Below are 24,637 nucleotides of genomic sequence, written 5' to 3' on the forward strand. Positions count from 1 at the left end.
CCACCTCTACGGCCCATCCCGTGGTACCGGCATATCGGCAGCCACGGGGACGGGCTGCCCGACCTCGGCATGCTCCTCAGCAGCAGAGAGCGGCCGGGTGGGGTGCGCCGTCTGCCCGGAGCTGACTTGCGGGGGGAGGTAGCGTCTCGGCGGGGGGAGACAATCTCTTCGCCCGGGACGCAAGGGTGAATCCCTCCTCCTCCCTATTTGATGCACAGATTCCCTTGAAAACTTTTTAAAAAAAAGAAAAGGTTGATCTGTATCCAAGTCTAAGTGTCCTTTGTTTCCACAATGCTACACTTACACATGATGTCTGTACAGATTCCCAACTCGCCGCCCCAGCCGTAGCTCCTGTAAGGGAGGAGGCTAGTGGGAGTGCGCAGGTGAGAGTGATAAAACGCAAGCAATGCTATCGTAGTGCTATACGTGTACAGAGGCATTATGGCCGGCGTATTGCTGTTAGGGAACACACTAAGCCTGGGGCTAAGACTCCAATTACTGCAGTTTACCATAGTGGTAAGAGTTGCATTATGGCAGCACCCGCACTCACAGAAGAGCGGGTGGCGTTGCGTTCAGGGGCCTTAGTAGAACACACTACTCCTATAAGGACTCCGATTAATGCTGTTCACCGGGGTGAGAAGACATTATGAGGGAGCGTGCGCTCACACATGAGCGTGCGGCGGTGCGTTCAGGGTCCTCAGTAAATAATCGGCCCTTTCTGTGTCGACCCTCCATGGGCAAATCTTCCCTTCACGGGGAGTTTTGCGGCGGGACGGGTCGCCAGAGAGTACCACAGCTTTATAGCTGCGGCCCCACAGCTGAGGGCTTGTCCTTTAACACAGTGTTATGGGGAATGGAAACTCAGCTGTGTACTATCAAAGTGGATGGACAGGACGCTGAAACGGGGCTATTCACTCCAGTTTTGCAGCGTCCCACCCCCTTTTATGAGCATGCGAGAGGTGAATCTATTCTCTTAGGAGGAGATGGGTTTCCTCTCAGCAGAGATTCAGGCTCTGGTGCAGAAACAGGCTGTGTCTGTTGTGCACCCTCAGCGCAGGGAAGAGGGTCTTTATTCCATGTAGCCTACTTCCTGGTTCTCAAGAAGACAGGGGAATTCAGACCTATTCTAGATCTCCGCGGCCTGAATCGCCACATTTCCCGCAGGAAATTCTGCATGTTAACTGTGAAACAGTTACTGGGGCTTGTGCAGCCAGGCAATTGGTTCACCACCATCAATCTGAAAGACGCGTACTTTCATGTAGAAATTGCTCAAGAGCACAGAAAGTATGCGTTTTGCCTTCCAGGGAATAGCCTACGAATACAACAGGCTGCCGTTAGGCTATTCCCTATCCCCATGCACATTCAGCAAATGTGTGGCCACAGCGCTTCAACCGCTGTGCGCACACGGCATGAGAGTTTTCTTTTACATAGACGACCTCATAGTCATGGCTGGGTCACGGGAACAGGCAATGTTTTGCACAGCACAATTGATGCACCGAACAGCTGTTCGTGTGTGTAGGGGGGCGGTGTGATCGGGAACGTTCTGTCCAAGAAACGCCTGGCAGGCTGGCTCTGCGAGTGCATTGCACATGCCTACGGACAAGCAGGGAGAGCCTGCCCCACGGAGATTTGTGCGCACTCCACACGGGCTGTAGCTGTGTCAAGAGCCTTATTCAACGGTGTGAGTGTGGAGGATATATGCCCAGCGGCGTCTTGGTCAACGCCAGGTCCCTTTATAAGGTTTTATCTCTTGGACATGTCAGGCTCTTTCTCCTCGTCTGTGCTTGCGGGTGCAACACATGACTGGTAGGGGGGGGGGGGGTGGTTGTGGGTCAGTTGGCATCTGACCCCCTCCCCGGAAGTAATGCGCCTTCGCTGTTCTCGGGCCCTCTGAGGGTCCCGGGATGGGCGAGGGGCGCGCTGGGCCCTTACAGGGCTAATAAGACAAGGGTTACAATACGTAACCCAACGTTATATCTTTCACAGGCTCCGCCCTCTACTGAACTCTATGGGTACAGTGGGTGGAGCCCCGATGTATACGCGCACTGTCGTCCAACAACAACATTCCACCCTACTGCCCCTGACCGGCTTTTCTGGTCAGCAGCTGTTGCCCCCTCCTTTAACCCGGTTGTGACCGTGGAAAAGTCTGGGCTGCGGCTGACAGAGCACACCCTGCCGCGCTTACGTGACAAAAGTGTAGAGGGCTGCTCTCCTCCTGCCGAGAGGCAGGAAGGGGGTAGCCCTCCACACTTTAGTCCACACACTCTGCACGGAGTCAGTGTTTGAGTGTGGGGCATGGGCTCTGGCGCTCTCCCTGTTATCCTTAGGGATTCAGGGAGGCAGGCGTGTAGTAAGCCCATTCGAGGCCGAGGGGGCTCTCCCCATCCGTCTATGGGTGGGGGGGGCACACCTTCTGCGAGGTAGGCGCGGCAGGGTGTGCTCTGTCAGCCGCAGCCCAGACTTTTCCACGGTCACAACCGGGTTAAAGGAGGGGGCAGCAGCTGCTGACCAGAAATGCCGGTCAGGGGCAGGAGGGTGGAATGTTGTTGTTGGACGACAGTGCGCATATACATCGGGGCTCCACCCACAGTACCCATAGAGTCCAGTAGAGGGCGGAGCCTGTGAGAGATATAACGTTGGGTTACATATTGTAACCCTTGTTATGTTAGCACAGGCGGAGCCCTCCACTCAGGGCACTGTCTGTCCTATTCCGCTCGCTGAAGAGAGGTGTAGGATGATAGTCAGGAGGCGAGGCCTCCTTTTATACGGTGTGATGCGCGTGCATTCAGGTAGGCCCGCCCAAGGCCGGCTACGTCTATAGAAGTCTCAGTGGGAGAATGCTCGCAGGGTAATATAGTACCCATAGTGTCCAGTAGAGGGCTCCGCCTGTGCTAATATAACAAGGGTTACAATACATAACCCAACGTTTCATACTTGAGTGTTATTGACCAGGTTTAAAAGTAATGTATACTTGCAGTAATGGCAGCTTGTTTACTTCAGCCTTTAACATGGATTCATCTGACTGACTCATTCAAGTTCTTGAATCTATAGACAGCTCTATACGTGTTCACTTTTCCTAATGGAAAATGTTTGACCAACATTTTGACACACATTAGGGAAATAAACTATTAGTCATAGAGTGGTGCAGTAACATATGTTTTTAGGCCGACCTGGAAGCTAAACATCGCAAGGGCTCCATTGACAAAAGGCTATGTAATTTCCGTATATATTTCAGTATTATGGAAAATAAGCTCTCTGGCCAACACACATTTATAATACTTACACATTTTTTCTCAGCAGGATAATCTCCACATATTAACACCATTCTTCAATTTTTGAAGGGTAAATGCAATCGGCATAAATAATATGCTATTGTTAGGCTATAAACAAACTACATCATGGTCCAAGACTGCACATTACCACCGCTAAGCTAAAGGCGGACCCGTGTTGGTGTGATGACTTTTATTAGTTTTTTTTATTCACTTGCTAACAACCAACTTTTTTATAACACATAGAAGCTTTGGAGATTCACAAGTGTTGTATTAACCGACGTATTTAAAGTCGTAAAACAAAAGTGAAATAACTCTTCAGCTTGTAAAAGGCTGAAGAGTTACCTGATTTCAGTCGTCTAACCACAAACATGTTCAAAAAACCATTGACCTTGTGACGAGTGAAATAGAAGTGACTGAATGCTGAGTCATCTCTGGGTTTCAGGACTCTTTACTGCACCACTGTATTAGGTCTGGGTTTCTTCTGCTTGGATTACTTTTTTTTTACTTATCTCCTAAATTCCCATACCAAAATTAATAGACTACCTTGCTTATTCTGAACAAGAAAATGTGTTATGCATACACATTTAGAGCTAATAACATACTAAGAGGAAAATTAATTAAACACATTTAACCATTTACAACAGTACAACACAAACATGATTTTGAGAAAATAATTATGGAAAATGAAAACTATACCATGTTGATAGTTAATAGAAATTAAATCATTACATTTCAAGTCTAGTGACAACATGTATTGAATCAAATAAATTCCAAAAGTCACTAGTTTAATAGAACATGTAATTAGTTACTTGATTATGATAAGAACAAATAAACATGATTGCCATGCAAAAGAGAAACTGACTGCATTATAGATACACGTCTGCATATAAGTGATTCGTAGATGCTTGTGACCTGAAAAGTGCTCTAAAATCAATATTTTTGTCAAGAGAAGCTTTTTGAAAGCAGGGCAATGCTTTAGCCACAAATTAAAGTATGTGTGGGTGCAATCTGACATGTTGTGGTGCAGACCAAGGATATACATTACCTGGGCCTGTGAGTGGATCACAGAACAAACATGCTAATAAAGCAGGTGAACACAACCTAGAGATGGAGAGAATGAATGAGTCACGATGTGGAGGGAGAGAGATTAAAAAAAGAGGGATAAGAGAGGGAGTAACGCAGCGAAACCAGCCGACGTTGGTAGATGGATAGAAAAGGGGAGGTAGGGTGAGAGCAAGGCACGCAGCAATAAAAAGGAGGGAGAGGGGAGGCGGTAAGCCGGTTGTTTCCCTCATGAGTTTGCATGTCGGGCAGCGCAGTCAGCTGTAAAACGTCACAGCAGAGCGGAGGAAGCAGGATTGCCAGCACTCCAGACTGCCAGAAGCCGGCTGCTCCATCTCGTCAGTGGACCTCTTGTATCTCTTTTAGACATTACGGAGCTCTTTTTTGTTTTCCTCCTCATCCTGAGCTTGCCAAAACAGATGATGTGGATTGACAAAAGCATAAAGGACTCCTAACTCTCAAGACCTTCTGGACTATCTTCTTCCCTCTGTCAATCATTCAGCTGTCCCGGCGAGCAGTACTATCATCTTTTCTGGATAAAGATGTGCCTTCACATTGGTCAAGCTGATCAGACTGGGTCAATGGATTGAGGACCCTATCCAACAAACACTAAACTACATTGGACGGACTTTGAACTACAGCCAATGGATTATTTGGTAGATTGGAGAAACTGGACTTTGTCATGACTCTTCATTGTCAGGTTTATTCTCTTGAACCTTTTGTGATGTCAAAGTATTCTTACCAACCTTTAATTAATGATAGATCCAGGGTTGGTTAAGGACTTGGCATATATGGAGCATCTGTGCTAGTAAATGAACATCGTGAAAGACGAAAGAATTGTTCTTAATGATTGTGTCGTGCTGACAAATGGAATCATCATCGTGGCTGAGTCACCACAGGGCTAGAGATGCCACGCTCTATTGCCCTGTTGTGGAAATCAACACCTGTATAACACGATCATTAATCAGGGAAATGGGTGGCAATCTCTCACTTGTTACATCTGATTTTCACGTCTGAAGATTTTAAGACATGCCAGTCGCTAAAATTCTATTTTCCTTAGAGGTAAAAATGATTATTATATGCTGATATATTTACTCTTCATTGTCAAGAACGATTGAAGTAAAGCCTGTCATTTCTTTATAATCCTTTGAGAGTGGATCAACCATGCATTAAAAAATCCAGTGTCTCTGCTCTTCAAACATTTGACCTTGCACTTTATGAACAAAGGACGGACATCGATTGGTTTCTCGTTCACTCTGCTCACTTCTTTGGACAGGTGAACTCAACTCAAGTTTATTTGGACGAATCAGAACCAGATTTCTTCCTCCCTGCTTGGACTGCAGTGAATCTTACCATGGGATAACGATAGGTTGAACAAAGTACCCCTTGTCCATCATGGTGGTGACGCGTCTGGAGCTGGAGCTATGCTACCAGGGCAGGAAGTTACGTGGAGTGACATGGAAGTTGACTCGATCAGAATATGGTTTCCTACCGGAGAGTTCCTGGCTCATTGCTGCCCAGGTTATAGTGCCCTACCTGGTGTCAGGGCTCGGATTGGTCTCCGCTGGCATTGTTATGGACCTTATACAAGTATGAACAACTTTTCTTAGAGATTGATTCATGGGTGGTTGAATAGGGTTCTGTGCTATCTGAAAAGGTGATGCTATCAAAACTGTACTTTTTGTTATACCTTCTTTCACGAATACAGAACTGTTCTGTTCTGCAAAGTTAATTTGTTTACCAAACAAAAGTTGCCAGATGCTTAATGCAGTCACAAACCTATTACCAGACAAAAAACCAAGCTTGTGTGATGCGGCAAAACCCCAAGCTAATGGAAAAGTAGCATTCAAGTCAGTTTAAGTCCAACTAGAGACGTAGAGTATGAATCTGTTTTCATGCAATTGTTCTGGTTCTTGATTGTTTTTAATTCACCTTGGTACTTTGAACAAAATGTGGGCGGTACTTTTAAAACAATGAGGTTAAATATAGACCTGCTCAGCCCTATGGATGGATGTGAGAATGGTTGGGTAGCCTGACTTTACACAGACATTTAACATAGTGGCATGGATGAATTATTAATATGGGCAGATGCTCATATCTACAGACAGCTGTAGGCAGTTGAATGGGTCATCCATGTGGCAATAATGGATTCAATGTAGTGTGAGAGGCAGATTGATTGTACCTGCTTCTCGGTATGAATGGTCTCAACTGGCACCGTTTTCATATCCTTGTGTATAAATTAGGGTCAGACCAACATTGGCCTTTTATTGAATATTCAATATCTTCCAGTCATTCTTATTAACCTTCTTCATGGATTGGCCAATGCCTTAGGTTTGTAAGCAGAGTTATGAAAAATAATGGATTACGGTTAAATTGGTGGACATAATCACTTTGGAATAATTGAACAGGTGGGGGGAACAGATTGATGAATGTATGCAGTTACTGCATGCAGTAGTTTCCTCTTCCCTTTAATGGTGCTGCTCAACAGATGGAGCCCTGTGTAACACACACCTTTCTGAGACTCCCCAATCAGAATTTGATGTGGGGATGAGAGGAAAGCCTTTGAACAAAAGTGAATAGTTAATTTAATAGGAGGTTAGAGAATGGAAGAACAGATGTGAAAGAGAAAGGATATACAAACGTTGATATCTTTAAATCACATAGATGAGAAGAAATTGACATATTTCTCTGTATTTTCATTTCATTTCAAACCTTTATTTAGACAGATAGGTCCCTTGAGATCATGGATCTCTTTTACAAGGGAGACCTGCATCAATTTAGTTCCACATGAAACATAAAAACAACACAAAAACAAACAATAGAGGACATCATAATTACATATTCACCAACACTTACAAACACCCATAGTGTCAGAAAGCATCTCGTGCAGACGTGCCTTAAAAACATTCAGAGAAATACAATTGCTCAATTTCAATTTGGACTGTAGGCTGTTCCAAGCAAGTGGAGCTGCGCACATAAAAGCCGTATTACAAGGGAAAAAATACACACACAGCTGCAAAATTGCCTACATTTGTTTTAGCCTAAAATGTATCTTAAAGGGGGCCTATTATACTTATTTTCAGGTTCATATTTGGATTTTGTCTCTCGACTGTGACATGTTTAAATGCTTTGATGTTCAATAAGCCCTTTATTTTTGCTGCAGCACCTTCTTTCACCCTCTGTCTGAAGCCAGAGCCCAGTCTGCTCTGATTGGTTACTTATCTGTTGTGATTGGTTAACCGCTTAGAGATGTCCCACCCCTTAGTTTATCACGATGAATGTGTTGGAGCACTAGCCGATAGAAGCGCAACGGTTACATAGTGATGTCACTATGTTACGGAAGTAAACAAAGGAGTCCAATGGAGGCCTTTAAAGCAGGGGGGGAGTGTGGGAGAGAAACTCCCTCAAGAGGGAACACAGGAATGTTAGCCTTTGCAAACCATTTACATGCACAAAAACCTATATACAGTAGCACACTACAGGAAAGTAAAATCCCCTAAAATAATCATAGGGCCTTTTTAAGATTATGCCATCATTATAAAACATTAACTAATAACTAGAATGTTTCTAGTGATACGTTTAAAACTACACCAATATCTCCATGTTCGGTTAACAAATCAAATCATCTCCTCAGGACTGCTTTTAATCTGTAATTATTGTTGTGTTTAGTATATTTTAAGTGGGTTGTCTTAATTGTTATTTTTTTAGGAATTTTAACCCTGTAATATGTCTTTGAGAACCTTGAAGAGCACTATATAAACATAATTGTGCTTTTCTAAATACTCAAATACATCATCAGATTAATATCAGTAATTATGACAACAAAAGCAAAAATAATACAAATATAGTTTTTTATCTCCTGAGGGATCTACAGTAGAACAGTTTTTGGCTATCCTGGCTTTTTGCCTGTAACACTCAGGCAGCCGCAGCATTACAGCAGAAGTGGGCCATGTCCCAAGATAGCCTCCCAACGTGACAACCGACCTGTCACTCCTGGTCCTGAGAACAAAGTGTATACATAGACACACTCAAAGCACACCCCTAACATTTACTATACTCTTATTTTATTCTTTTTTTCTTCCTTTGTGTCCTTGTTGAGCACCCTTTAACCTCATCCATATGTCCCATCCCTATTGGCTGTTTCATTAGCAGTTCCAAAAGGTGGAGCTAGATCACAAATGCAACATAGACAACTTGTCTAGTAGCTCCAAAAATGTAAAAAAAGTATCCGCTTTTTCACTTGTTCTTGGCCATGGCATTCATGGCTTAGCTAACTAGCATAGCTGTAGCCTTTCCTTGAGTAGGTCTACCTCAGATTTAGGAACAACAAACCAAAAAGAAAAAGTATTAATTTATCCTACAAACAGCTCCCATCAAAGTGTACTAGCGCAGCAGTGAGCATATTAATGTAATGTTAGCATGGTATCTCATATCCACATCCATCAGCACTCTATTTTAATGTCATTTTTGCTATCTTAAAACTCTGAACAAACTGCAGCCCAAAACATTATAGTGATTCTTAAAGGCTACCAAAAACAAAAATGTAATAAAAACATACAACAAAAAAAAGATTCCATTTTTTTCTGTTGTTTTTTATTTTGGTTATACTACCAGGTCTATCAGGTCTATACTACCAGGTCTATCAGGTCTAAAGCTTGGCATTATACCAGTTTCCTCATCTCAAAGTCAATGTTTTTTTGTAATTAGGACCTGAAGTGAGGTCTGTGGTTAACACAAGATTACGAGATTTTCAAGTTTTGTGACATAAAATATGTCAATAAATACCCCACTTAATATCCAGAGCTTCTATGTGTCATGGAAACGGCGATTGCTTACAAGTGACTAAATAAGACTGCTAATTGTCAAGCTAAACGTTTAAGGATCATAAACGTGTGTTGGCCACAAACGTTGTTTTCTGCAATATATCAAAATCCAATATCTTCCAAGTCCATCAAAAAAGAACATAGACGTTCCATATATACACAGATGGACTTAAGGTTGTAGCGTGCACAGCCAGAAAAAAGCTTTGCTACTTTAAAAAATAAATAGTTACTTGTTTTTCCTGGAACTTTATCTATTATACTAAATATTTAAGAATATCTCTGGGTTGGTTATTGTAGTCATTGCCTTGTCAGCAAAATATTTCATATCTGAATTACTGATTACTGCTTCCAGGACATTTTCCCCCTGAAAAATGCTTTCACAACGAAATCTCTTATCGGACACTTTCTCCTTCATTTTCGCTCTTTCTTTCCTCCGTTCCCTCTGTCAGTTCCTCCTCTCATCTGTAATTCCCTCGCTCCCTGCCTCTGCTCAACATTTCTTCACTCTTGGCAGCCGTGCTGTTCTTTAATATGTGCATCTATTTAAAGATCGAAACCATCCAAGTGGAGTTCTATTCAGAAATATGAACTGTTCTTCTAAACCCACTGAACCTCTGCAGTATGGGGTGGCGTCATCTGATGCTAAGAGACACAGGAAAAGTAGGCTACTGGGTTGGTCTAGAATATATGATGTGCTTATGTCATGAATAATGGACAAAGTTCATGGGGTCCGACCGTGGAGAGGTAAATTAGTTTTTTTTAGAATAATAATGTAGATAATCTTATTCATAAAGCACCTTTAGCCCTATTACATTTTTTGGGGTTTTCCCTTTCCTGTAGTGTATTATATAGGTTTTGTGCATTTAAATAGTCTGCAAAGGCTAAAATCCCTGTTATATCTCTCACAGGCTATCAATTCAAGCATTCACCTACTGAGACTTCTATAGACGTAGCCGGCCCCGGGGCGGGGACCTCGCCTCCTGACTGTCATCCCTTTCTCTTCAGCGAGCGGAAGTGAAACACTGAGCAAAGACGTGAATAGAGAGAGAGAAGAAAAGCATGGACTCACCACTCCTCGAACACCGGGCCTGTCTGACATGCCCTGGCTTAATCGCGGGGGTTGATCCGCACCGGCCTGGGGCCGGACCACGCCGAGGACGGCCTAAGCCAGTCGCCGGCCTAAGCCAGTCGCCGGCCTGCAGCGCTTGTCGGATGATCCCTCGGCTAAGCCGCTGACATCATGGGGATAATTTCCGGGTGAAGTTGGGCCCTCCGGAGGAGGCGGAGGATCAGGACCTCAAGGTGGTGGAGATGGGTGAACAGGATGACGAGGTGCCATTCGTGTTCGCCATCCCGAGGGGCCGGGTGGCCACGGTCAAGGAGGAGGAAGACGACGAGGATGCCTCGTTGTCTGGTCATTTCGGGTCTGGCGGCCAGGAGGGTCCAGCACACAGGTCTGCGCGTCTGGACTCCCCGGTGGTGATGACCCTGGCGGCGGAGCGTGTGGGCCTTCCGCTCCCCCCACCGCTGCCACCGAGGCCAGTAAGCCGCCTTCGACAGGGGTTTTACGGCTCGGTGCATCCGGCACAGCCGGCCTTCATCTCGCCCCCGGTGCCAGATATCTGGCAGTGTGTGGAGGCGACGTGGCGGCAGCCGTTGAGGACGAAGGCCCCGATAGCAGCCATGGCAGGTATCATCAGGGTGCAGGGCCACTCGGACACAGTGTGTCCCGGTGTTCCCCCCCTCGACGAGAGCCCGGCGGCCCATCTGCTTCCGCAGGAAGCTGGTTGGACGGAGGGAAAGAAACTTCTGACACGCTGCCGCAGAACCGAGACACCTTAGAATATTTGAATACAATATTCAGGCTCGGAGCACAGATGGCGGCTGCGGTGAGTAATCTCGGCGAGTTGGGTGTCTCCCTAATTACCCCTCAGACGGACGCCCCCGCCCTCCCGCCTCAGGACGGGAGCGGTTTTCCGGACCGCTGCATTGGACAGATCAATAATCTGATCCATGGAGTGGCCGCCGCAGCGGGGCGGGTGAGGTCCTTGGCCACAGTGGCGTCGCGTCACGTGTGGCTAGGACTCGCCGCTCTATCCAAGAAGGACCAAGAGGATTCCCTTGGAGCTGGGTCTGGGCCCAGTTCGGGAGAGCAGAGGTGGAGCTGTTCGCCAGCCGGCGCAACAGCCACTGTGCCCTGTGGTTCTCCATGGCTCTGAGCGACGATCCGCTCTTGGAGGCGGACGCGTTCGCACCCGAGCCTTGGTCAAGAAAGCTGCTCTACGCCTTTCCACCGCTGCGTCTCATTCTTCCTCTCCTGGGGAGAGTGATGTGAGAACGTCTGTCTGTCATCCTAGTGGTTCCGGATCGCACCGTGGTACTCAGATATGTGACACAGATGAAGGTGGGCCAGCTCTGGGCAATTCCCCAGTTCTGGGGGGCGATGTCTCAAGAGGCAGGTGCAATCGGCGCGTTACCCACTCTGGGCCGTCCTCTCCAGGCTTGGCTCCTGAGAGGGACAGGTTGAGACAGGGTGGATTGTCTGACAGAGTTATTCATTCTATCCAGGCAGCTAGAGAAGGATCCACCACAGCCTGTTACAGGCCGAAGTGGCTGGGATTCCAGCGATGGTCAAATCAAATCAAAAGCACTCGTTTTCACTCCAGAGGGGGTTTCTCTCCCCCCTCCCCTTTCCTGAAAAGCCTCCATTGGACTGCTTTGTTTGATTCCGTAACATAATGACATCACTATGTAACATATGCGCTGCTATTGGCTAGGGCTTCAACTCATTGTACAGATGATGAATACAGGATAAAACCATTGAACTGACATGTTTATCCAAGCTGAGGTTTCGGTCAAATATGACTCCAAGTTTTCTACAATAAAGCTGTCATTTAGTGAATGTATATCTGTGTGCAATGTTTTTGTGAGTGCTAATGTAATATTTCACATGTGTTTCAGCACTGGAAGGTGTTTAAGGTGATAACGGAGGTGTTCATCCTGGTGCCTGCGCTGGTTGGACTCAAAGGAAACCTGGAGATGACCCTCGCTGCTCGCCTCTCCACTGCTGTAAGATTTTGATATCCTCATGAAATATCATTTTGGATTAAGAACTTAATTAAGCCAACCAACAGAGAACTCTGTTACTATGACCGATAACTTCAGTTTACCACCCTACAGAAAATGTATCATGTAGAACAGATACAGTACAAAGTCACACACACAGTAATTCATTTTTAAACTTTTGATATCATAGGATTTAAAGGTCCCATGTCATGCTTTTCTGGTTATTACCCGTCCCCTTGTGTGTTATGAAGGTTGTTATGCATGTAAACCCTCAACGTACACCCTGTAACGAGTACAACTCTAACACAGAAAATACCTGTCTATGCTGCCCCAGAACGCCTCGTTGGAGATTTCTCTTTTTCCATTTCTTTCTTCCGGGAACCAAAATGGACAGCCTGTCCTCCTACAAAAAACGACCATATAGGCCGATTGTTCATGCCCTTATTACGACCCAGACACGTTTTAAAGTGTATGTTGTTTCTTACACGACCACTAGTGGTCGTGTAAGAAACAACATGCTTCCGGCCCGTTCATTGCAAACGCTCCAGAGGGACGTTTATTCACAAATAACCCTCTCTGGAAAATCCTAAATTGTGGAATAGTTTGGCCATTAAAATGCTTTTTGTTTCGATTTCTGGCGAGAAGTATATATTTTACTCTTAGAATCCACATCCAGTCGATGTGTAGGATGTAGGGTATAACGGTTCACAGAAGTCACGGTTCGGTTCGTACCTCGGTTTGGGGGTCACGGTGTCCCTACAACCTACAACAAGGAAAAGCAAAAAAAAGTCCCAAATGCATAATTCCAGGTTTGTTGTTATTTATTTTTGAACAGTAGTGCAAGTTTCAGTTTAAAAATAAGGAACTCTGACATTTTGAATAATTAACTGTATTAAACAGTTAAAAACTAACACTCAGATGGCCATATTATCTATAATGGCTGATGTCAAACAAAAAGGTTTCATCAAGCTGTAAAACTAAAAAGGATGTCTTGAAAATATGACATCATAAATAATTAGAAAGTGTTTCAAGAGCGCATAGCCGTTGAAAAACATATGCCAAAAGCTTCCGTTATTTATTTTGGTCTCACGGCTTTAATGTCTATTGGCTTCTTAAAAATAGCGGGGATCAGCTGTTGTCTTTTGCCAGGCTCCGGTGATTGGCAAATCTGGGTGATGCCTTCTGATATGATTTAGCATGTTTGGCGTGTGTTACCATTAGCATACCGCACCGCTATCGAACAACGCCGACACACCGTCATCGTCCGATCCACCACTCGCGCACTTCATCGTTATTGTAGTCCACAGGGAACCCGACATGTTCCCACACAGCTGATTTAAAAGAAGCAGGTGGGTTCTAGCTCCTGTGTGTTATCAGAAATCGCCATACTAATTTTTCTTCTTCTTGTATTTTGTTCGTTTTGTTGTTGTGTTTCTTCTTGTTCTTCATTTGTTGTTTAAGGGCGGCTGGCAAACAGCTTTTAGGCACAATACCGCCCCCTGGATTATATATAGTGTAGTAGATACTGCCCTGAATGACAGACTTGTTTCCCACTCGTAAAAAAAAGGCGTATTCGTCGTGTGACTGCATGTGCCGAACCGTGACGGTACGGGACGAATACGGATACCGTTACACCCCTAGTAGGATCTATAGTTTGATAGATATTACGAAGATGATTTGAGGTCTCGCCAGGATAACGTGTATGCAGCTTCCATGTAAAGTTAGCATGGGTGAAAACAGTTTTTCCGGTCTCTAAATTTTCATAATAACACCGGATATATTCCCCTCACTGTCAAATGATTACACATTGATATCTGCATTACTCATCCACTAAAAAACATCAGTTTATCCTTGTTAATTACACAATATTGATTGGTTTAAATTGTGTACAATGCTTTTGTGTTTTTAACCTTCGATTCAGAGAAACAAATAGTTTTTTCGGAGTTTAAACACTACAGTTTCCGAAGACACTACACTACCCAGAATTCCCAGCTATCGTTTGCGACTACAACATCCGCCTATATATATTACTTTAAAAAAAAGTAATATATTACACTACTTCGTTACTCTCTACATAAAGTAACTCGATACTTTACTCGTTACTTTACTTGTTACTTTACTGGTTACTTTACTCGCAGGGCCGGCCCGCCCGCCCGCCCCCCCTGCAGGCAGATTACACAGACTGCTAAAGTTTCAAATGTTCTCTTTAGTTCAGTTTCCATTGACTGATCCAGATCCTGAATGTTTTCCTATCTGACCATGGCTGTCCTCTGTCTCCTGCTATCTGTATATTTTGCGCAGGCTATCTCTGCTCACGCTGTTGCGTCGGCGTGTTCTCCTGCGTGTTGACCATGTGTTGCACTGGAACCAGACACCGCAAAGACTTCAGCCGAGCACGTACGAACTGCGCATGCGTGAGTGGCAATAACTCTCCTTACCAGCAGGCGGCGGCAGTGTGTATTCGTCATTCAAAACAGGCAACAACCGGAAAACAGAGACGAAGAACAGACTACATGATATAAACAAACAACAAATAGCTGTGCGTTAGCTTCACCTTAGCATGTGTTCTTTGCAGGTGTTTGTTGAGGTTTGATTATGACTGATTTTAGTAAGTAACGAAGTAACGCATGTCGGGGCAATGTTAGTAACTGTAGTGTGATTACTGAATTATAAAAGTAGCGCGTTACACTACTCCGTTACCGACAAAAGTAATATTATTATTACTTAATACACCCAACTCTGGTCATGAGTCAACTGCTTTCCAGCTGAGCCACAGCACACACACTGATTTTGACTGAACACACTGTATACTACTTATTCCTGTATTTATTCATGCTTTTATTTATCGCATCACCAAGTCCTATTGCGCACAACACATCATCTCTAAACAGCCCAATTACCCAACTCTGTTTATGATCCACGTCACGTATTCAGTTTTGACGGCATTTCTTACAGTTTGTCAAAAGGTCTTCTGATCAGGGCTCTATAAATAAATATATATGGCAGATATGTAATATTTAATGCAGCCGAACCGTGTATCACAATGCCGTTATGTGATGACTTCCAAAGAGAAAAGCAAGAACACTCCGAATAAAGTATTATTATTTTTTTTTTTATGTTTTTCCGATTTTATATCATATAAACACCATATCCCGACATGCATTGCGGCTAAAACAATCGATGTTTTAGCCTATCAAACCCTCTGAAAAAAGAAAGGTGTCTCTCAGAATCGAAAGAGAAAAACCGATGGGAAAAACACAAAAGCATTGTACACAATTTAAACCAATACATGTCGTATAATTAACAAGGATAAACTGATGTTTTTTAGTTGATGAGTATTGCACATATCACTGTTAAATCATTTGATAATTGGTTTTATTATGAAAACGTCGAGACCGGAAATACTGTTTTCAACCCGTAACTTTACATGGAGGCTGCTGCATACCTCAAATCATCTTCGTAATATCTATGAAACTATAGATCCTACATATCGACTGGACGTGGATTCTTAAAGTACAATATACACCTCTCGCTATAAATCTAATCAAAAAGCGTTTTAATGGCCAAACTATCCTACAATTTAGGATTTTCCAGAGAGGGTTATTTGTGAATAAACAACCATCTGTAACATTTGCATTCAACGGGAGCACTAGAGGGTGAAAACTTTAGAACGTAATTATAGGACGTAATAAGCGCTTGAACAATCGGCCCATTGGGTCGTATGCGTTGGAGGACTTGTTGAAAATGGACCAATCCGCAGAGCTCCTCACACAGCAGGAGGGGTGGGGACCTGTAGCATACATTTTCAACTAACAGGGAGTCCCATTGACTTACATAGAGCTCCCTGGTAGACGAGTTGGGATCGCAGAGAAATGCTCTCCGCAGACCCATTCTCACAGTGTTTATAAACCTTTTTCTTAATCTCAATATCAAGCCACACTTCTTGTTTTGACTTCGGCTGTGATTGTTTGTGTGTGCTCGGGATGAGTTTTGCGCTGTCTCGCTGTATCACCGACCTGGAAACCACACCAGTAAGCCAGCTCACCGAGCAGCGAGCCTTGCAACGTCCCGACCAATCAGAGCACACTGGGCTCACAGAGAGGGAGGGGGGGTGGGGGGGATGGCTGGGGGCAGGAGCTCCAACAAGCCGTTTAGGACTAAGAGTGAATACCGGTAAATACACATACTTTACAGAGATGCTGTGAGAAACCAATGTGAGTTTGGAAAATTGCACAATATAAATCTATTCTAGTAGACCTCAACAACGGAATTATGATCAGTAGAAATGGCCATGGCATGGGCATAATATGTTATGTTTGTTTTACACATCATGCAGAGCACTTTTGCAGGTTTTTACATTCTTATGTTCCCGTTTTTTATGAAAAACAGACATATTGAATATTATATATATATACTCACTGAGGGCCTGTACCAAACTAATGCTTATATAATGACTAATGGTATCTTTGTGTTTGCAGGCCAACACAGGCCAGATGGACGACCCTGGTAAACAATGGACCATGGTGTGCAGCAACCTGGCACTGATACAGGTAACATCACCTCAAACACCTTTGAAATACTTTGTTGAGGTACATGTGGTACCCTATGGTCTAATACTGACTTTGGAGACACATTACATTACATTACATGTAATTTGTTAGACGCTTTTATCCAAAGCGACTTACATACATTCAATACTGTGGACAATCCCCACAGGAGCAATTTGGGATGAAGTGTCTTGCCCAGGGAAACAATGACATGCTGACTGCAGTGGGACTCAAACTTGCTATCCCCTGATTCGTCCAAGTCCAGCACACTCGCCACTGAGCCACACTCTCCCTCGCCACAAAGCTTACTGTGTTCACCAGGCAAAAAGAGTTTACAGCCTCGTGCAAATGTCACCACACTGTTTGTCAAATGCATTGTTAAATCCTAATAATGATGTCATGTTTGCCATTCTTTTGCAGGTTCAGGCGACAGTGGTGGGTTTCCTGGCAGCAGTGGCAGCTATTTGTTTAGGGTCCTTTTCTCGAGGGGGGATTGAACTGGACCAGGCCGCTGTTCTCTGTGCCAGCAGCATCATCACTGCCTTTGTTGCTGCTCTTTCCTTAGGTGAGTAATTAAGATTGTTTTTCTTGTTTTGTATTAGAAGTATAATACATCTATCATATCTATATTTTCCAATTGTTTTAGCTACATTGTTTTAACCAAGTCTCAATTTGCTAAGTAGTTTTGCCCTTAAGAGCTTCCTTACTTGTGACAATTAGTGAATTACAGTAGGGAACGTGTGTAAATTGAATATTTATGCTGTGAAGATCCACTCATCTTGGATCAAGGGGGCAGCAATTAAGCACACATTTGGTAGAGAATGCTAGAACATTTACATTTGACAGGCTCATCCACTTGAGAGCTGATGTGTAATCAAACACATGATGGCTGAAACACTTGCTTCATAGCAAGCCTATATTGGATTATTTGTGTCTTGTCTTTGTTCTTTTTTATTACAAATTACAGGAATATCAGTTTATATATATTTTTGTGAAGAGTCAAACAGTCTCTTAAAGTATTTTTCACACATCCTTGGACGAGAGAATGAACAGATCAGAACTTGGAGTTCAGTTTTTTTGTTGTTGCTATAATTAAAAAATGTATACGCTTTAAACACAGAAATATGATGACTAATAGGATGAAATTGCTGTCAATTCTAATGACAGCAATGACCTGTGTGACCCGCTCTATTGAAATCAGTCAGATGTCGGCACATTACAAGACAATCATGGGTTTATGTCAAGAACTCTTGTTTTGGTTGATTTTAAACAAACAAAACAGTGTTTCCAATTCAGTGATAACTGTCAGCTCTGACTCTGATCAGCACCCCTTATGGAAGCAAACAAGAGACAGAAGTATTTGAATTTGATCAGACACCGAATTTATAGCATTGAAAATAAATACTTTGAAAATCATGTATCTGAATTTGTTTTGCTCCGAATTTACCTATGTGTAATAAAAATGTAAAAATTCAAGTTAAAACATTTCGAATGTTCAAATTCAGATCCCAAAAATTAAAGTGAAAAAAATTCGACATCAAATATTTCGGTGTTTAAAATTGGTCCGTGTACTTTTTGTCAGTTTGATTTTTCGTTTAAACCAAAAGCCTTTTTCCGTTTTTTCTTTAAAACGGAAAACCAAAGCCGTTTTCCCGTTTGTGTTGTCTGACGGATAACGAGAAAACCTAATAAAAAAAAGTCTGTACGTTTTGTTAGTTTTATTTTTCGTTTGAACCAAAAAAATGAAAATACCAGCCCTAAATCAAAAACAAAAAAAAGGGAAACCAAAGCCGTTTTCTGAATAAAAAAACGGATAACAAGAAGACCTAATTAAAAAAACGGTCCGTGTACTTTTTGTCAGTTTAGTTTTTTTCAAAATTCAATATCACAAAATTCGGTGTATAAAATTCGACGTCAAAAATTGCGATGCAGCATCATCCGGGCTAAGCAATCGAGCCCTAATGCAATCAAACCGACTTCTGGCCTATCAGAGCCAAGTGGCGAACCCCGGGACAGTGCGGTGAAGCCCAATGCTGCAAACTGTAGGCGATGGATGCAGATGGGAGCCATTCCCGTAGACCCTATGTTAAAATGTCCAACTTATCATCAGAAAATGAACATGTTTCTAGCCTGGATCCACAAAAACATATTCTGTATATAGTTAGATTCCCCCTTCATGACAACGGGACTGCTGCTCCAGTAGCGTGGTGTGGGAAAAAAATTAGGGGAAGCCAATAATACGTCCTTTCTTTTGGGTCGGGGGTGTGGTGGTCAATGTAATAACGTAACCAGATGAGTGATTACAGCACCCGGTATCATTTTACACACATTTGTATCAGATGCAGGACTTACACATGCCTGTTATCGGTCTGCACGCACTCTCCAGCCGAAACTCTAATAGGCATTCATTCACAAACTAAATCAGGAGACCTTTAAAGTTTTACGTCCGATTCGCTCCTTTTTTCCTCGCTGTACACAGCTCCAGTTTGGGCATTGGCCTGTCATCAGATTGTATTTGTTGTTGCTGCTGTAGCGGAAGTTTAGTACAATTATTTTTGATGAAATACTCCATAATTGCACTTGCTTCAGTTGCTTGCTACTTTCTAACGGTGGTGAGAGTGATGCAGTGATGCTATCTATCTTCTATCGATTAGATTTATGATTTGAAAAGTATAAAAGTAGGGTAGACATGTGGATATTATCCGACTGAACAAAACTTGCATTTATCTAACAGGTTCGTTTTCCACTGACCTTATTTCGAGCTATTTTCCTAAATCCTATGGAGAAATCCCATTGCTTTTTTGTCGAGGGAAACCGAGAGCAGCTTACTTCCGGATTTTAGGACGCGTCACTGCAACACTAGGTTAATGCGATTTGATTGGATTGTGAGGCAAGGGAAGCCAGCCGCCTCTGGCTTCCCTTGGCATTGCCCTGACCAATCACAGGTTGGCAGGGGCATCACGTGAGCCTCATCTGATTGGTCAATCCCTCAATTTTGTTTCACCAAGGGAAGCCAGATTCGGCTGGCCTCCTCTCGCAACAGTGAGTGCAATCTACTGTTTCACCATAACATCTAGAGGGGCGCTGTTTGTTTCACTCTTTGTAAAATACTCAATGAGAATGGGGGAGAGACCAAGCCCCCAGGAAGTGCGCCGGAGTCTGATGAGAATATTCGTGCTGGTCAAACGGCGGTACTACACTTTAGGTTGCTGGGCCCGGAAACACTTCTTCCCATTGACTTACATTGGGAAAGAGTGGTCTGTAACACGTTGGATATTTTTGTTTAAACTAAATAAACTACCCAGTATGAACGTTTGTATAGCCCTTATTACAAACATTCGTTCCTCAAGTTGTAAAAATGTGCTAATAACATTATTCTGAGAGTTATTTCCCTCTGCATTATGAACGCGCATCTAACCCACGGGACCGCGCTGCCCGGCACGTTCATGTTACGTGTTCAGTACTACATGAGTTTCTCTTTACCCATGGATGCACAATAACAACGGACCATATCGCCTTACTGCCATCCCACGGAGCTGTAATAATGGATATATTGCACATGTTTGCTGTAATTCATCATTTGTAAAATATTATACTACATGGGCTGTATGATGTAAATCTTGTACCGTAAATGTTGTATTAAATAAAGTTATTACCGACGTAGATTAACGTTCCTGTAGCTTCTTATTGCACTTGCAATTGTTTTAGTTACTTGTGGGCTACTTAACATGAATAATCACAGTTACTATCCTTTTACTCCATTACATTTCAAAAAGAAATAGGCTATTGTTATTTTAACTCCACCACAGTAATCCATCATCAGCTTTATTTTTAGATAAAGTTTTAATTCACAATTGATCATAACAGGCTTCAACATATACATTTGTATATATTACCAAGTGGTTTCATGTAGAACCCACACAAGTATCATGCTAAATGAAGCTCTGTTGCTTGGATATCACTAGATCCTGATGTCAGCGTAATATAAAAGTACATAACGATTGATGTGTAACTTAGCATAATTTACTAGCTAGCCGCTAACTGCCGCCTCGTTAATATAAATCCAGTACCATGCTGTCATGAATGCGCGGTGCTGTTACGTGTACGCAAATTCACGTGCTTGATGTGAACGAGCATTTTGGTTAAAGTTGCGCATGCTCTATGAGTGCACATACGGGTACTTCTCAGGCATGCCGGGTAATCTGTGACGTTTCGCTCTCTCAAAAGTTGGGCCATTTTGTCATCATGCGCCATTGAGCAACTCTCATAGGAATTAATGAGGCCCCGCCTCCCACGCTGTATCCAGTTCTTATTATACATCCATGGGAGAGACGGGCCAGCAGCAACACACAACAAAGGAGAATTATCGAAACAGAACAAAGTGTTTTTATTTATTTATTTAAATTATAACTACAATCCGAAAAAACAAGGGAAGCCTGGCTTCCCTTGACCTCCGGGAGAAAAGGCCACTGTGCTGCTCCTAGCCTAGCTCCTCTGTCTCACTGCTAGCTCCGTTAGCTCCATTGGCTCCGTGATGCTACAGGGGCTCAGCTCATGAGGAGAACACTACTTGAACTCGGCCGTGTTTGTTGTGTTGGCTCCTGGTGGACTATTCGTCATGCGAATATAGGATTTATCTGCGGTTAAAACAGACCGTCCATGAATGCAGTTTCTTCGGTAAGTCAACCCTGCGTACTTTATGTTATGTTACTGTTGTTTTTATTAAGCTAACGTTAATGAATGTTTAGAGTTGGGTTAGCATTTGAGCAATCGTAGCTCCATCTGTGCTAACGATGCTATGCGTAGCATCCAAGAGTGTAAAACATTAAGTGGGATGCTACTGTATACCAAAAGGCTTCTGTGTGAGGTTGCTAAAATAAGGTCATCCTTGTACGTTAGATAGTTAGTTTGCTAGTTAGGTTACTGTATGCATTGTTAAGGTTCGTTTAAATTCGCTATATGCTACTATAGCATAACATAGACTAGCTAACGTCAACGTATTGTTGAAGAGAGGCTTCGTGTATATTAAATCAACCTCACAATGAAATGTGTGTATCTTTAAGATATGAACGTCACATTTCAAGATGGTCCAGAAATAACGCTCCCTTAGATATTGTAATATGGTTTGTTGAACTGGAGTTAGTTATTGAAGCTAACCGTCTATCCGACGAACGACCCAAACATTGTTGTTTTTAATATTATTACCAATGTCTCTTTTAATTGTATTATCATCACACTTGAGAAACAGCCTTATCGTGGCTGTAGAACAGAAAATGTAACTTAATGCCTGCATTTAAGGACGATGAATAGCGTATTCAATGCTTTAGTGACAAGGAAATTATTTGTTTAAATATTAGATGCAGTGTGACGTTATCTGTGACTTCAGTGAAAATTAAATGTATCCATTGCATTGCATTTGTTCAATAGGTTTGTGTCTTACCCATACGTGTGTGATACATATGAATATGGCATATGAAAACAAATTAATTTGACTGACTCATGAAAAACTCATCCAAAGTAACAGTAAAATAAAAAGGACCTACACAATAATACTCAATCAAACTGATACAGTATAAGGACTGTGATATCCAGCAATTTCTTAAGTATAACAATAAGATTATGACCTGTTTTTTAAAAGAAGATAAAACATTGTTTGCATGTAAAGAAGTCTGTAACCCACGCATGTAACTTTACATCTGTTTGTTTAAAGTGTCCTTAAGGTGACCCAGACAGGCTGGACCAGAGGAGGAGAGACAGATCTGGACTCCTATCAGCAGAGAACTTCAGCACGGATTCCAAGGTACATATACCTTTTTCATACTTTACAAAGAATGCATAAAGTAATGACTCTAATACACTGATATACATGCCATTAAACATGACTGAATACTAGATCACCTACACATCAGTGATGTTGAGTGTACTTTCTTGGCAAAAGGTTACATTTGCATTTAACCAAGCAACATAACTTTTTTGTTCAACTTTCACATTTCAATGTATTTAAGGCAAATATTATTGAACATAGTGAGAACTACGACCCTTTGTCTCTGCATATTGACTGTAAAGAAACATGTTAAAAGTGATTCTTTCAGTGAGACAACCGAACAGCTTCTACAGTTGCACTAAGTTTTGATAACAGTTAAATATTATTTTAATAATACATTTATTTCAATGTTGATGAAATTAGAACGGTTTATTCATAATCTGATTATCTTTGTAGTACACTGTTGGATTTAAAAAACACATTCAAATAAAAAAATCATTATATGTATAGCCCCTGAACAAACAAACACACACACCTATCTTAAATAACACACTTGTTCTGCAATAATATGTTTTTTGATATTTCTGTTAGGAAAGGACATGCCTGAGACAGGACTGCTTCACCATTTCCTCTTTCTCCGAGGGTCCAGAAGAACATACGAGAGGGAAAGGAAAAGCTGATGTTATGAGATATAAGAGCAGTACTGGACATTCACTAAGAGACACTTATATTGTAACACAAAGACCTGCACACTGACTAGTTTTGTAGTCTAAAAGGAACTTCATTTGTGTTGTTTTGTGTTTTACGTTGCACCTCAGAGACAGTGTGATTTAACAGCTTTAACATTGTACAGGTGTCAGTCCAAACGATAGCTGGGGATTGTGGGTAGTGTAGTGATCTGCCATCCTTTACTCCGAAAACATATTTGTTTCTCCGAATCAAAGGGGAAAAATACAAAAGCATTGCACACAATTTAAACCAATCAATGTTGTGTAATTAACAAGGATAATCTGGTGTTTTTTAGTCGTAGAGTAGTGCAGATATCAATCGACAGTAAGGGGAATACTTACTTCCGGGTGTACAATTCTCCATTATCCAATGAGAATGGACGCTCACATTGCCTTTTAAGGGCAGTCGACACAAACGAATGCCGTGCTTCCATGAGCGTCAAATCCTGACGCAGATGGGAATACATTGCAATCAGTTGAAAGCTATTTGCGTCCCCTTATGAAGCTGAAGGAGCCTAGGAGCGTCACAACTGGACGCCACGGACACTGACCAAACGTCGCTCCTGGACGATTATGGAGTGAGAGTGTGTTGGCCTGAGAGACAGGACTGCTTCATCATTTGCTCTTTCTCCGAGGATCCAGAAGAACATCCAAGAGGGAAAGGAAAAGCTGATGTTATGAGATATAAGAGCAGTACTGGACATTCACTAAGAGACACTTAGGCCCTTTCTCATTTCTCTAACTCCCCTCCTCGACGCCCCTCCTCGAATCCTATCCTCAAGACTTAGTCCCGCCCACAGGAGATGCGAGCGGAGGAGCCAAGGAGAGGAACCGAGGAGAGAGGAGGGGAAGCAGCAGGCGGTTAGAGAAATGAGAACTCCTCTCCTCTGAGCAGTCATTTTAAAGAGACGTCCATTAATGATGACAGGAGGCACAGCAGCTGATGGACAGATGTGTTCATGAAGACTTATATATTTACTTTTAATTCATTCACAGTGCGGTATAATGAGACAATAACAGATGCAGACACACACACACACACACACATATATAAAGTTAACTGTTGAGTTGCTCAGTTTTTTAGATTGACAGGGTTTAATAATACAAACAAAAGGAGAGGTACCGTAAAATAAAGATTGGTCTTTCAATAAATTGTGTTGATTTTGTCTTTTGAATTATTTGTCTAAAGGCAAGTAGCTAGAACTGTTACTTATAGTTTGAATGATACAGTGTGGTTATAATGTTTGGAGGAGGCATCACAGGTAAGAGCACCATTTGTTGTATTCCATCCACAACAAATGCACACAGATTGATGTCTGTGTGTATTTACTTATCTACTATTTCTTGAATCATTACTGTCAGTCCAAAACAAGAT

General features: G+C 42.6%; 1 protein-coding gene across 5 annotated transcripts in view; it reads left to right on the plus strand.

Moving 5' to 3' along the window:
* LOC117448988 (solute carrier family 41 member 1-like) overlaps positions 1-24,637 on the plus strand; it is a 73,892-nt gene that overhangs the window by 14,973 nt on the left and 34,282 nt on the right. For 3 of the 5 annotated variants that reach the window (XM_034086286.2, XM_034086287.1, XM_071203641.1), the window contains 3 exons: positions 12,119-12,226; positions 16,702-16,773; positions 17,191-17,335. In XM_034086286.2, coding sequence (XP_033942177.1) covers positions 12,119-12,226; positions 16,702-16,773; positions 17,191-17,335 — 325 coding nt within the window. Of the gene's footprint in view, positions 1-4,596; positions 5,397-5,434; positions 5,925-12,118; positions 12,227-16,701; positions 16,774-17,190; positions 17,336-24,637 lie in introns of those variants that run through there. The other 2 variants (XM_034086289.2, XM_034086288.2) reach the window with 2 other exon arrangements.

This window comes from Pseudochaenichthys georgianus, chromosome 7, assembly GCF_902827115.2.
Source record: "Pseudochaenichthys georgianus chromosome 7, fPseGeo1.2, whole genome shotgun sequence".
Lineage (NCBI taxonomy): Eukaryota > Metazoa > Chordata > Actinopteri > Perciformes > Channichthyidae > Pseudochaenichthys > Pseudochaenichthys georgianus.